The sequence below is a fragment of the Phalaenopsis equestris genome, unplaced genomic scaffold, assembly GCF_001263595.1.
Source record: "Phalaenopsis equestris unplaced genomic scaffold, ASM126359v1 Scaffold000540, whole genome shotgun sequence".
Taxonomy (NCBI): Eukaryota; Viridiplantae; Streptophyta; class Magnoliopsida; order Asparagales; family Orchidaceae; genus Phalaenopsis; species Phalaenopsis equestris.
Window position 1 is genome coordinate 1,069,115 of NW_018164980.1, and position 15,948 is coordinate 1,085,062.

The following is a 15,948-nucleotide window of genomic DNA, read 5'->3' on the forward strand; positions in this document are numbered from 1 at the left end:
ATATATATATATATATTCCTAAAATATGTCCAGACTGGTGGAGGCAAACCCACTGAGGCCATTGCTGTCGCTGCTAATAATCTGCTGAGGAGGTAGAAATTGCCAGGAGCTAACTGAAGGTGGCTGCACAATGACATAAATGATAAAATTTTAGAGCCAGTTTGGGATCACTTTTGTTTTATGTTTTGTAATTTTTATTTTTTACTTTGTTTTATTTATATTTTGATTTGAAACAAAATATATTTGGCATGCTTGATTAAAATATGATTGTTTTTTAAAAGATTCAAAGCACCCAAAAGTTGTATTGAGTGTTTTTAAAAACATGTCAATTAATTTTTAAAAATAAAAATAAAGATATATAAAAAACTACTAAACAAACATATTTTAAAAACAAAAAAGAATAAAGAAAGCGATCCCAAACAAGCCATTAGTCGATTAAGACGAATATATAAGCATGAGAAAACATTTGGGAAGAATGAAAGTATACCCAGTGCGCATCAAGTCCTTCAAATTGGTTATTTACAATATCTGTCGCATTTGGATCGACCTGATTTTCTTCCTTCTCTTGTTTATCACCTTGCCGATCCAAATTAAGCTGATTATTCTCCTCTTGGATAGGCTGTGCATCATCTTCACGTTTCAATGTCGTATTGAGTTCCTCAACAGGAGGAATTAGCTGCAAAATTGATGATAATCAGTTAAAAATTCATTAATATTTGCATTTTAAAAAAACTTCGAAATAGTTACATATATACCATTAATTCTTATTTATTTACCCAGCTAACACCTAAAATTTAAATTTTAGGTGCAATCCACTTTACCCATGCATTAAAAGGTGTATTTACATGTTAAAATGATGGTAATATATGAGATCTGGGTCACATACATGTAAAAAAACAAACTTTAAATGTTAGATATGTAAATACATAGGAATTAGGGGGTATGTATGTAAATGACCCAAAAACATAGAGTTGTTCATGGCCGCAAAGCAAATAAGCAAATATTTACCATGTTAAGTCGTGCATGGTTCTGAGAAGCTTCACTTGCTGAGAAGACAGGAGGCACTTGAGACTGAACTCGACAATTTTTGTTCAAAGAAGTGGACTTATGAAACGAGAAAGGATTGCAAGTCTCTTCAGCATCTAGAATAGACGGTTGGGCTATTGTGGTGGATTGGTTTCCTGTATGATATCTCGCCATATATGCCGCAATTGAGGCATCAAATGAATCAGAGTTGGTCAAAAAGGTCTTCTGAGAAGCTTGACGGCTAAGATTAGAACCTTCTGCTGTTTCTAATTTAGAATATAGAGCTCCAAAGCTCATACTTGAAACACAATCAACCACCCACGGATGTTTCACATCATTCTCAGGCCTCAGATTATCCTTTTGTTCCATTAATATGAGGAAATATAAAGAAAAATAGTTCAGAAGAAAAGCAAGTATTATCTGAAGCTAATAATAATAAGGGAATTTTACATCTGTACAAACAATTCTTATGTATTTCAAACAATTCTTATGTCTAAACTTTCATATTTACATACATAGCATTTTGTGTGCTTTAAAAAGCACGAAAAGGTGCATTTCCTTTTGTAAAAAGGCGTAATTGTACTATTATTTATGTGATAATAAAGATTTTAGTGCAATGCGTGTAAATAAGAAAGTTTTGTTTTTATATTTTTCCTATTACTTGCACTTGAGTAAGCGCAAATGTAAATACATAAGAATTGTGCAGTGTGTATTTAAACGCCCCTAATCATAATTAGATAATTCGTAGAAACATCAAGTACCTCTGCTTGAGTTGTTTTCATGGGGGCAGTTTGTAGAGCATCTTGTTTCAGCGGTGATTCCGCTAGCAAAGGTTTGCATTCTTGGCTTACTTTACATGGCACATTTTCCAGATCATCCACACCCTTCTCCTGAATTTTAGCCAAATTGGGGGATGTTTGAGAGAAGTTGCTGATTTTTTGCTCAAGAATATTTAGCCATCCATACCTAAATAAAAAGAAGCAAGTCAGGGTATCTGAAGTTACTTGCTAATACGCTCAAATTGGAAAGAGGCAGGAAAAGAAAGTAAAACCTTAATCTAAAAACGGCTGGTTTACCAATGGCGGCATGAACTTCAGCTGCTGTGATATTGGAGTCCTTTGAAGTCCATCTTCTATAACTCTCCAGGCTTTCCACACGGGCATTATAAGGAAAGAGAAAGAGCTCTTCCAATGCACTTCTGGAATTTCCCCACTTCATATTAAGATGTCTAATTACTGAGGCTATCTTCTTCTTGGTTGTTATAGTTAGCTCCAAGTAAGGGCAATGATTATTCTGTAAAGTATACACATGAATTCAAATTATACTCCTAATTAATCCAAATTACACTTCATATTAAAATAGTTCTAGTTACTTTGGCGAGAGAAAAAGGAAACAATTAAGGCAATTTTCAGGTTTTCACCTCCTCTAACCGCTTGCGAGTAGGATCATCCATAGGAAACAACTGAAGCTGGAACTTTGGACTCTGAAGAGATTGCATTCCCACGGGAGTGGAAACTTCCAGAGGCCAATTTGGAGTGCTAATAGATGTAATCACAGAAGACTCTGGATGAAATGAAGTGGGAGGTAAATGCAAGTAATATCCATTGACACTAGCTTTTAGTTAATAAAATTCGATCTTTTTCAGGAACACCGGGATTATGGAAAAAGAAATTATACTTGTCACCAAAAAAAAGGATATATTTTATGGCAGGACGCCTGTAACATTGTCTGGTTGGGAGACAAATTTAACCTTTCAAATTTACACATTGCTCCAATTCAACAGGTAACCAGAATGCAATCTGAAGGATTACACAAGAAAACAAAAGGTACATGTTGGATGCTAAAAAAGGCAATATGGCATAACTTAATTCTGTAGCAATCAATAGACAAGGTTGTACAGATTTGTAGCGGTAATAATATCAATCTTAAAAGTGAAACAGAACTGATTTCAATTAGATCTAACAACAAAAGTAGTTGAAACTTCTAGCAAATACTGAAAACATGATAAAGTTAAATACATATAAACATTAAATAAACAAGTTGAGCAACTCATTATATCAATGAGTATTACCTGTAGTAGTGCGTCTCTGTTTAGAAACCTTCCCAGCTAAGGTTCCAGATTTCCTGCAGCTAGATCTTCTAGCTCCTTCACCTTTCACAGATATCTCCAGCGCTGTTTTATCATATTTCTTGGATTTATCCTTTGCAGATGGATCGCTTATTGTTCGATTCTGTCGGCCTGATTTCATGTTCAACAATTCAGCTTCACGCAGAGGATGCAGCAGCAAGGTTCTTCCAAGGAAAATCAAAAGTTCAATCCTGATAATTTGAATACAACCAAAGTTCAACTAGAAGATAAAAAAAACGCATGAAAGTGCACAAGATACCACAAATAAAAGAAAAAAAACCAGTAAGTAATATAGAAGTCACAGTGCCCTCTCCCTTTCCATAGTAACGTGTCTCAACTATCAAGTACAACCAGGGGAAAAATACTGTGCTCCAAATTGATTTTAATATTCTCCAGCATATAGCTGCCAAAATTCATTTCATAGTGAAACATAAATTTTTCTAACAGGATTATTTGGTTGCAAGTATTTTGAACTCAGGCATTTTGAAAATGCTAAGTAAATTAAGTGAAATGTACTCTGAATATTTAAGCTATTTAATTGTCTGTCAAAAATAATGCAACAAGATGACCCCTTGCCATTTTCTCAGAAGCGAAGGCAGGAAAAATAAAACAACAAAAAATAATCTAAAGGCTCTGTGTGGTAGATTAAGTTAATGAATTTAAAAAAACAAAGAATGAAGCAAAGAACACTTAAAGAAGGAAGGTATGCTCAACATGAACTGAACACAATTCCAAAGAAAAAGAAAGAACTAGGATGGAATACCAAACAATTCCCTGTGAAAATCAAATAAAAATCTCCCATTTTCCTCTCTATTCTACCAACTACATATTTCATGAGTAAAAACAAGACGAAGAAGCACTTAAATGGTAATCACAAGTGCGAATTAACATGAAAAAAAAAAAGAATAAATAATTAAATTTTTTTAAAAAAGGACCATAAAAAGTGACAAACAACCGAGGAAGTTCAAGCAAGCCTTGACACGCGAACACGCGAACAATAGACAACATTGCATTACGATAAGGGAAAAGAACAAGTTATGTGAATGATCGAGAGTGTAATCACAACACAAAGGATTGTGTTGCAATGCAAAGCACTAAGATAGGGGAAGGCAAAAAGATGATATATACATCCTTATAGCTTTCGAAAAAACATATTTCCGAATTTAAATGGACAACATTTGCTCAATCAAATGAATGATACTTGAAAATGTTTTTGACAAAGTTTTCTTTTTTTTCATTTTTTTCTTTTTAGAAGGAAGCAGGATTTAAAATTAGAGGAATACTGGCTTTAAATGATATCAATGAATTACAATAGAGGACTAATCTAGGACAAATCTACTCTACAAAGTCATAATAAATACAAGCCAAAAATTTCAATCCACGTAGATGTTCTTGTCATTTTAAATTTAGAGATTCTAGTTTTAAAGTTTGCAAAAAAACATTGTTCTTCAAGTTAATTACATCTTAGAAGATGCCTAAAAAAACTCTCGATTAAGAAATTGGGGTGTTTAAGTTGTGTTTATTTCATGATAATTAATTGCATCCAATGAAGAATATAAGAACTCAAAATAAAGATGAGTCAACCTATAATCATCAAAACATAATCAAATAGGCAATCCTTAATAAAGGCAAAGATGGAGAAATCCTCAAGTATGTTGGGGATTATGATGTGGTAGATATGAATGTAGGAGATAGTGAAGGATATGGGTAAAACTCTTAACATGCGGGAGACATGGTCCTCGGATTATGAACTCAATAATCTAAATCCTAAAGACAGAGACATCCTTCTTCCTATAATAAGCAAATTGCTCTAATTTTTTAAAATATAATCTTGATACAAGGACATTGAAAGAGAATAAAAGCCAAGGAAAAGAATCTCAAAAATCATGAGATTTAAATTTTGAAATTTCAAACAATGACTGCATCATCAAAAAAGGATCGAAATTGTAGTTCGGGGAAGCCATTAGAAAACGAAAAGATGGTCAACACATAAAGTTGGAAAGGAGAGCAGGATAATGAGAAATGATCTTGGGGATGACGACCTAAAGAAATTGGACTATTTTAAAGAAAAAAGTCTATCTTAAAAGAGAAGAAAGCTAACATATTGGTTGGTCTTACTATCCCAGAAGAAATGGTGATTTTCCTAAAAAGAAAGACCAACCTAAATTGTAAGCTCTAACTTATGACACGGCTGATTAATCCCAAGGAAATGATAAGGTAACCTAAGAGATAGAAGGACAGCCCCAATTAAAATCCCATGGTTGTCTATCATTATGGGTTATCGTAGCTGCTAGTCTCCTTAGCATAAAAAAGATGATCATTCTTCTCTAACCAAATGATCATTGTCAGCAATCACTATTGTGTTGTCCAAGGAGGCCTCATAAAGTTGGATGTGTAAATGGGGCCAATGTCAAAGCCCAACTAGCCCCCCTTAAAGGTCAACTACAGCGCAATAGTGGCGGACGATTTGGTCAAACAAAATTCTCACCTACACTAGTCTTAACTTACAAGATCAGGACCCAGTGGGTGTGAACTAATCTAACTAAAATGTCTTAAACAAACATGATACATTTCCTTTATAAATGATTTAAATTTACATATATTTGTAAGTGTGGAAATCATATCATCATAACATGTATATAGAGCTTTTAAATCCAACATAATAAAAATATGTGCCCAAAACTATAATGCAAAAGCTGTATAAGTCATATATGGCTACTCGCCATGGCATTTTTTACCATTTCCTGAAAGTTAATAACATATAGTGAGTTATAACAAGCTCAGCGACATAATCAAGACTAAAATAATATTTTATAAACAAAAAGCAACTACGTGCATGCTCATGTATAACTCATATACATATCCACAAAACTTGTCACAACATGCTATAATCGTAAAAAACGTGTAAAAGAAAAGACATGTAATGCAGGAAATCATAATTGTTATATAAATATGTATTATATTCATTTTTGTGCAATAATAAGCATATTTATATAATGAAATCATAGATATTGAAAACAACGACTCAGATTTGCATTCATAAAATTTATGCAGATATTCAACAACAATATCAAGAGGCTTATAGACGTAATAGTGTCAAACATATAATCACATGAAAACCTACATAAGGTTATTTTTCTTAAGTTAGCACAGAAGTTTTTCACCTAAATTGATAGAACAACTCTACGAAGCGTTTCCCCAAGCTCGTCTCGAGCTCTTCGTCTATTGTAAATAACTTGGGATTCATAAACCTCTTAGGATTTCATAAAATCTTGGCTTATTATGTGACTTAAACCCAAAAAGAACTCATTTATGAATTATTATATCAAAAGAATTTATCAGCATAACCAACTCTTCTCTGATAATTCTTGTTTTTGTCCATCTTCCTCTTATCCCTTTAACACTTCCCTGACTCGAGAAATGGACTTACTAGTTAGACAGTTTCGTTATTATTCACACAAAGCTATAGTGGCAGGAAAAGCTGATAATGCATCATTCATAGCAAATCTCCAAAAAAATGTAGGGAATAAAACAAATGTCAGCACGAAAATGAGATTTTCACTTACTAATCTCTTCTCGGAGCTTCAAATAGAGGTCTGCAGGCCTCCGGTATCCGCCTGCGCATGTTCCCGACCACAGCTGCAGTGCTGGAGTCGAGGGTTCCTTCAAGCCGAGAAGAAGGACGTGGTAGGAGGGGAACTGAAGGGATTGCCACAAAAATCATAAAAGAAAGATTTATACTCACTGCCTTACTCTTAGAGCTTCATGTGTTATAGTGTCCCAAACCAGTCGCTCACCCGACGTGTTATAGTGTCAAATTGCATGAGCTCTCCAGGCATGCAAAACCAAAAACAGGGAATGCGACATTTAACCTAGTCCTCATGAATCACAACCCTATGATCCTATCAAGCCACTGCATGTGCGTTTTAGTGCGAGAGAGGGATTTAGCTGGAAACAGTGTCAAGGATTAGAATTAATTAAGATTTTATTAACTTCATAATTACATATCTTCTCATGCGTTAAAAATTCATTTTTAGCGTTATATATAAAATGTCAATTTTTTGGCGTTATATATCAAATGGCTTGATTCGACATTTAGAATTTTATTAAATTGATTCAATCGAATTTTGAGAGATATGTATTACAAGTGCTAAAATTTTTACTCGAATTCTCAAAATTGGGTGTTAAAGACAAATCCTAAGCAAATAGACGAAATTTATATTCCATAATCCCCAGAAGGAGGCACCTGACTATACCCTAAGGATTGAGAATCTTCTCAACCACAAAAAATTAAATAGTTGGAACTTACAACATGACCACACCAATGACTGAAATCCATAATATTGGGCTCACATCATGCTTAGTCAGAAATGCAACTAACCCACCTAATTGCATGTGTATGTGAGATGTTGATCAAGCTCAAATGTAGGAAAGGCAGGCAAACCCTAGTATATGTATATGAGTATATGATGTATATATGTCTAAGTTATCTATTCTAAAATGAAGCATAAACAACATGTAGACTCAAAAAGTCATGATATGATATGCATCATCAAAACTAGAATTTGATATCACCATTCTATATCTAGCATCATGAATCAATGTCAAGTCATTACTATATTATCAGTTATTTTTTCATGATAATTATTATTATTATTAAAGCCATTAATTTCCTATCTCCCTGACGATCACCAATGACGTCTGATTTGGACACAAACGTGACTCAGTGATCAGAACGTGCTTCGTTTTACGAAATGGTGTTTTAATGAAAACATTTATGTTGGTGAAAATTTCATGAACATATGCTTCACACGCACAAATCCATGTAAAAGTGCGCTGAAAAATCACAATAGAATTTAACACGTGCATGATACATCTCATATAATATAATTACAAGCACGACGACAAGCCAAGAAAACTGCAATAGTCTTGATTCTTATGGGAAAATTTGGTTTACCCTTTTCCTTAATAATCTAGTTGTGATTGACTCAACTTCACTTTAAGGGAGTTGATTCAATTTGAGTTCATTTCGAACAACATAAGATTTGTTAATTTAGTTTTAGGTTTGGTTTAGTTTCCAGTTTAGGGTTCGCATAATTACTGAGGGTTTGCTAAGGCTCATGTAAAGGAGCTCCTATGCTAGGATTAAACAAGAAGCTAATGATGAAAATGACGTGTTAACCTCATAAAAAAGGAGATCAATGGGAAACTTAGCACAAATGAAAGTTGATTTCGTTGTGTGTCAAAATATTGACAATAGTAGAGTGAAAATTTAAGCGCGAAGATTCAATACACTCACAGATAAAATAGTAGCAGGAGAAGAGACACCAAAATTTTTACGTGAAAAAATACTAAAAAAAATCATGGGGGTCTAACACAATCAAAATAATCTATTGAGTAATTATAAGTACACGGGTCAACTATTCTGGTGATAATCATACATGTATAATACTAATGTAATTATAATAATCATCATTAAGTTACAACAAATGTAATTCTTAGATATAATAGTGATAATTAGTCATAAAGACTTATGTGATAGCTATAATTTATAATATGAGTAATTGGTCATAATGATTGTAGTTGGAAATTGCAACAGTAGTAGTTGACTGCAATCGTGATGGTTGATTGCTACAAAAGCAGTAGTTGGTCATAAAAGCTGTAGTCGGTAGCTGCAATAGCGACATTGGTCATAAAGTTGTAGTTAGAAGTTGTAACAATAATGGTCAGTCGCAAAGATTGTTGTTGGTTGCTACAAAAGTAGCAGTTGGCCATGAGAGTTATAATTGATAGTCGTAATTACGACAGTTGGCTACAAATGTCATAGTTAAAAATTGTACCGGTAGTTGTTGACTACAAAAGTTATAGTTAGTTGCTATAAAGGGAGTAGTTAAGTATAAAAAATATAGTTTGTGACTGTAATAGCATAAATTGGTCATAGAAGTTAGAGTTGGAAGTTGTAAAAGTAGTAGTCAACCACAAAGACCATTGTTGGTAGTTATAAAGGCAGTAGTTGCCCATGAATGTTGTAATCGATGGTCGCAATGGTGGCAGTTGGCTAAATGAGTTGTAGTTAAAACATGTACCAGCAATAGCTGCCATAAAGGCCGTAGGTTGTTGCAACAAATGTTGTATATAACCATAAAGGTAGTAGTTGGTGCCTCGATGGTTGTAAAAGCTACAATTATCCACATATGTCGTAGTTGAAAGCGTTAACAGTAGTATTCGGACACAAATGACGTAATTGGTTGCTACAAAAGCAGTAATTTGTCATAAAGATTGTAGTCGATGGTTGTAATAATGACAATTGGCAACGATGGTCGTAGTTGAAAATTCTAGCAGTAGTAGTCGGTTATAAAAGTTGTAGTTGGTTACTGCAATAGCGGTAGTTTGCCATACATGTCATATTTGAAAGATATAACAATAGTAGTATGCATCAAAAGTCAGAGTTTACAGTTGTAATAACGATACTTGGTTATTGAGGTTGTATTTTGATTATGAAGGTTGCAAATAGTGGTGGTCGATGGTCGGTGGTCGGTGGTCGATGGTCGGTGGTAGGCAGTGGTAAGCAGTGACAGACGATGACCAATATGCGGTGATCGATAGCAATTGGCGGCCACAGAGGCCAATGATTACTTGTTGGATCTTTAATGCATGCATTAGACACAACAACTATATTAATGTTACAAGGACTAAAAATAAGGGTCGTCGGTGGTCAGCAAAAACGGGCACTAGCGGTCAACAATCGTTGATGGGGGCTGAGAAGCGGTGGTCGATGGTGGTCTATGCTACAAAGAATGGTGGTTATCAATGGGTCTTCAATATATATGATAGGCACAACAAAAGTATTCAAACTATGATGTTTGCAATTAGAGGTTGTCAACGGCCGGTTGTCGGTGACGTTGGGCAGTGGTTTAAGGTAGTCGACGGCTATGGAGGTCGACGGTTATTGACAACGAAGAGCCAAAGCCGTCAACTCCTTCTTCCACCTTCGACCGAAGAGCCAAAGCCAACTGCTGCTTCTTCCACCTTCTGCTTCATTGTTGCCGAAGGCCATGATTCTGAGCAAAATCGGGATAGAGGGATTGCGATTTTAATTTTGTTAATTTTGTTAAGTTATTAATAAGTAATGATTAAAATTCATACATTTTTAATTTAATTATAATCAGATGGATTTATATATTAATATTTAATGATTAATTAATTTATTTATAAATATTTTTTTATGTTTTTTAATTATGTGATAAAGATATAAATAATTACTATTTGATTATTAAAATGTAAATTTATTATTTAAATTTGTTTACTAAAGATATTATTTTATATTATGTTTTACATGGTTTTATTGAATTGACAAAATTGTCATTTTTACAGAAAAAACTGTCCCGCAGCTGTTTTCACGCAGCTGAACCAAACAGAAAGCCAGCTCCCCCACAGTTGCTTCCCCGCAACAGAAAACCAAACAAAGCTGACCCGTGACCTGAGGGAACTTACGAACTTCAGAGAGGCTGCTCTACCAGCAAGCTACGATACGCGCGCCTGCCCTACACACAGGGAGATTTGAACCCATGACCTGAGGGCACTTACGACCTTCAAAGAGGTTGTTTTACTAACAAGCTACGGTACACGCGCGCCCACGACTGCCTACACACGGGGGGATTTGAACTTGTGACCTGAGAGGACTTGCGACCTTCAGAGAGGTTGCTCTACCAACAAGCTACGGTACGCGCGCGCGCCCACTACCTCGCCCTCCCCTAAAAGTGCTAAATATTCATGTATCACACCCTACACATGGGGGAATTCGACCTCGTGACCTAAGAGGACTTACGACCTTCAGAAAGGCTACTCCACCAGCAAGCTACGGTACGCGCGCACGCCCGCCCTACACACGGGGGGATTCTAACCGGTGACCTGAGGGCACTTCCGACCTTCAAAGAGGTTGCTTTACAAACAAGTTAGGGTACACGCGCGCCCACGACCGCCTACACACGGGGGGATTTAAACCCGTAACCTGAGGGGACTTACGACCTTCAGAGATGCTACTCTACCAACAAGCTACGGTACGCGAGCCCGCCCGCCCTACACACGGGGGGATTCAAACTCGTGACCTGAGGGGACTTACAACCTTCAGAGAGGCTGCTATCCCAACAAGCTACTGTACGCGCACGCGCCCACGCCCACGACCGCGCCCTCCCCTAAAAGTGTTAAATATTCAGGTATCACACCCTACACGCGGGGGAATTCGACCTCGTGACCTAAGAGGACTTACGACCTTCAGAGAGGCTGCTCCACCAGCAAGCTACAGTACGCGCGCGTGAATTCAGATCAAGTTTTCCATCAATCAAATAATGAGCCAAACCTAGTTCAAATCGATATTTAATTTAGTCTAATTTTGGGATCGACCTTGTTTGTGAATGGATCAACAATTATGTATTTATATGTATGAATGCATGTACACATGTGCTTATGTATATAGTTAGATGTGATGAATCTATATATGCTTCATTAGTTATATATATATATATATATATATATATATATATTCACGAATATATGATGCACTTGATTTGGAAGTTGACTTTGCAGATAATTTCTTTGCAATGATTTACAGCAAAATTTCATAAATTTAAATATTAATTAGAACTACCAAATCTAAAAAAATAAGATTGTATTATTTGATATTAAACTAGATGAAAAACTTTTAATTTTGAATTTTGAGCATTAGTATTGATTCCTTAATAAATCTACTCCAATTCAGGAAACTCAGCAATCCAATAGCCTTGGAATTCTAGTTAATCCAGTGAACCAAAACAACCCCAAATTTCATTCTAGTTTATACATTAAGTTTTGTCCATATCCATTTCCTGTCTGCTATATGCAGCCCATTTATTCCATGCTAAAACTTGATGCAGTTAGTGTTGATATTTGACCAAATCATGTTGTCGTCCAGTTCTAAAAAACTTGAAAATTATCCCGAAATCTACATATTAAATTTAACCATTAAATCAATATCCAACCTATTGGAATTCTGCATCAAATGACTATCGATGTCTTTAATAAATCAGCCACCTAATCTACCCTAATTTAAAATAGAATATGCCAAATTCATTGATTTCGAATGCTGCTTAAACCTAACTACCAAATCAATATCCAACTTGTTAATACCTTGCACTTGAATTATCCTCAATTCAGCGAAATCAATAACTTGAAACAGCATCTAGCTTCACTCTATTATTACCTTATGTTCAAACATATCCTACTTCTTATTCAATAACTCAATCCAAGCCAGGGGCAATACCAACCAATTTTTTAGGGGGGCAAATTTATTATATTAAAAAATGAATAACACAATTCAAAAAAAAAAACAAATCTTGTATTTCATTATCAACCATAAATTGAAATATATTACAAATATTTCAATCTATTTTGCATATTTTGATAATATTGCATAAAAACTTCATTTGAAACCAAATCAAATATATTTTTTTTTTTCAATATACGTTAAGAGAGTCATCAAGTCAGTCATCGCCCATTCGACTACACAATCGATTTTTGACAATTTGCATTGCAGAGAATGCTCTTTCAAATATAGCAGTAGCAACTGAAAAAGTTAATGTTAAGATAATAAGTCTATAAACTAAAGGATACACATCATTCTTTTTTGTCTGAACCAATTGTTTTGCAAGATCAACAATATCATTTAGACATAAAACACTACTGCGCATATCAATAATATAAGTGGCTAATGGATGCTCAAACGACACAAACTCAACAATAGAAAAACCATTCGAATATAATTTGCAAGATAAATCAATTTCCCCATACAAAAACTGAGAACGAATTACTTTGGTTTAAACATACCACAAAGAAGTAGTTGGTATTTGCTTCTGAGAACGATTGTTCAACTCTGAAGTTGCATGTCAATTACGGTATAAAACAACTCAACACAGTAATAAAGTAAATTCATCATTTTTTCACCTCTACTTATTGACCGACGATTAGCACTAAAAATACAATTCATATCAAAAATATCAATTTCAAAAATATTATAAAAAATGAGACACTTCATCCAATAAAAAATCGCATTCATCCTCCCTCATCATTTGTAATCATTTTCTGGACATTTGCACTAATTACATTGCATTCTCAATTTTCTGTTCTTTTCTTTGTAGGGATTATGATAATTCATTTGTAATACCTAAAATATCAATCATTATATGCATTATAAAGATAAAGTCAGGAGATTTCATTGCATTGATTAAAACATCAGCTTCAACTGATTGTTGATCATGTATTTTATCCTCATTTACAATCTCAACAACTTCAATATCAGAAGCATACATTTTTGTGAGATGAGTAAACGTACAAAAATCCAAGTTACAATAGTTTTATCAGCTCATTGCAAAGCAGTTTCTTGATTTAAACCACGGCCACAAAGTAAATCTCCAGTTCTAAGACACAAAAGAATCTTCTCATGTAGAATAATTTTGAGAACATCACTCCTCTTACAAGAAGCTCATAATTCTTGAAGTAAACTCAAAAAGATATTTGATTTATCAGTGATTTTTTGCTACTGCCACTAAACATAATTGAAATTGACGAGCAAAATAATAAACATAATATGCTTGAGAATTATCCCGAAAAACGTATTTTAAAACCGTTAAACTCACAGCACAAATTAGGTGTCCCATCAAAACCTTGACCACGTATTCTATGCAAACTTAATGAATATTTTGTTAATATAGATTCAAGGGTGTGTCTTGAGAGTAACTGTATTTATTGAGAAAACATATTTGATACCAATAAATCTTTCAATATCTTATCCTTTCTTATCAGCATATCTCACTGCAACAACTAGTTGTTCCTTCGTTGATACATCACGAGACTCATCTATTGTCATAGAAAAGTATGAGCCAGCTATATCTTTCATGATAAGGATAATAGTCTAAGCTGCTTCTGCTAAACAAAGTTATTTTTTAATCTTTGGTGAAGTCAACTGTAACTTTATACTAGCATTATCAAATGTAACTTTTCACTTCTTCATTATGATTAACAACAAAATGAAGCAATTCCAAATAATTTTCTTGAATAATTTATTCAAATGATTCATCGTGGCTACGAAATGATAATCATTGTAGTAAAAAAAATCGAATGTAACCAACTACTGCAATCAACAAAATCCGATATTCTTTTTATTTTTTTCATCTTTACTCAGCCAAATAATAGGAACACTCTAAATTTGCAACTTCATTATATCCTCACATTTTTTTCTTGTTTTATTGTGCACACTATTATGTTCACCAACATGAGCTAAAAGTTTCTCTGTTTTCTTCCAATTTTTAAATCCTTTACTAACAAATGAATTTCCACTCCCTTAACTTGTAACAACTTATTCTTAATGCAGCAACTTTCTCCACAATATACTCTAACCAAGTTGGATATTCTTCAAATCATTTTGAACTAAATCTTCATGCAACTTTACTGATCAATGTTTGAAAAAAAATTGTGATTTTTTTGTTGTTATCCCTTCAACTTTTTTTTTTTTTTTGGTTCATTAACATCATAACTTCAACTCAAATGACGAAGGACAAGATCAACAAGAAATTGCTAATCTGGCCGTTCTTTTCTTTTTAAATAACGATCCATTTATTAAATTTTATGAAAAAAAATACTAATGTCAATATATATAGTTTAAAATTGATAAATATTTATAACATGAAATATATGTTAAGCAAATAAAAAATTCAAAACCTAAGAGTTCAATATCTTATATTTAAAAGAAAAATTAGACACACTGCCGGCAACTTTTAAAAGCAAGGCCTTGTTGACCTTCTTTAAGAAAAAATTCACATTGTTGGTTTTCTAAAATAAAAGAAAATAGGAAAATGTGTACCTATATGTGCCTGGAGAAATAGAAACTTCAAATTGAGAACCAATAGTCATAGAATGTTGAATATGTTACTGAAACAAAAGAAACAATATTGAATAATTAATTTGAAAAATATATAGCAATAGTGATTTATCCACTTTAGTTTGAAAATTTTGTTGATACCTAAAATATATATTCCTCATTTTCCAAAAAAGATATTTTTATTTCTCGTCAAATATTAAGTCATAATATGCTTAAATCCAACATATAGAACGGCATCAAAATAAATAGCAGAATAGCTCACCCATATATTAAAATGTCCAGAAGGCCTTTGTTTGCTTCCAAAAAATCAAAAGAAAAAAACTGTGATGAATTGGCAACCTTTGCAAACTTACAGCGGCTTGAGTGGCATCTTTTTTTATCCTACAAAAACACAAATAAAAACAATTATAATGAAGAGCGATATTCCTCAAATCAGGTAGAATTTGATAAGCATTGATTCATATACAATTCAAAGTTTTTAAAAAATAAATATTGTTGATTATAAAATTATTTGGAATGTCACATTGCAAAAGATGCAATAAGCCGATAACTATATAACTAGCTCAAATCAATTCTTAAAAGTTAACTAGGAAGAGTTAACTATTAACTAGAAATGTACTTCGGGCCTTAATTTTGGAAGGCAAACTATAAGAAGACGTAGAATGTTATCTCTGAAATATTTTTAGGGTCAATTGCGTGCATACTTCGGGCACCAGTTCAATTTCATTATTGCCATATAGCAAAGATTTCAACTCCCAAAACAATTTACAAAGCTCGGCTATCTGTAGAGATAAGGATATCATAAATAACAATGATATCATCAACCAAAACTAACAAAATTATATATATACATACATACATATATATACATACATATATATAT

At 33.6% G+C, this 15,948-nt stretch overlaps 1 protein-coding gene across 4 annotated transcripts in view; it reads right to left on the bottom strand.

Annotated features, from left to right (window-relative positions):
- Window positions 1–15,948, bottom strand: part of LOC110028978 (TSL-kinase interacting protein 1-like) — a 17,171-nt gene that overhangs the window by 239 nt on the left and 984 nt on the right. Inside the window, exons 2-10 of one of the 4 annotated variants that reach the window (XM_020731066.1) lie at window positions 15,328–15,446; window positions 15,048–15,115; window positions 3,098–3,345; window positions 2,447–2,589; window positions 2,078–2,319; window positions 1,788–1,992; window positions 1,009–1,383; window positions 488–676; window positions 13–123 (exon numbers count right to left, since the gene is read on the bottom strand). In XM_020731066.1, the coding sequence (XP_020586725.1) occupies window positions 19–123; window positions 488–676; window positions 1,009–1,383; window positions 1,788–1,992; window positions 2,078–2,319; window positions 2,447–2,589; window positions 3,098–3,345; window positions 15,048–15,097 (1,557 nt within the window). In that variant the 5' untranslated portion in view covers window positions 15,098–15,115; window positions 15,328–15,446 and the 3' untranslated portion in view covers window positions 13–18. Of the gene's footprint in view, window positions 1–4; window positions 124–487; window positions 677–1,008; window positions 1,384–1,787; window positions 1,993–2,077; window positions 2,320–2,446; window positions 2,590–3,097; window positions 3,346–15,047; window positions 15,116–15,327; window positions 15,447–15,948 lie in introns of all 4 variants that reach the window. The other 3 variants (XM_020731064.1, XM_020731065.1, XM_020731067.1) reach the window with 3 other exon arrangements.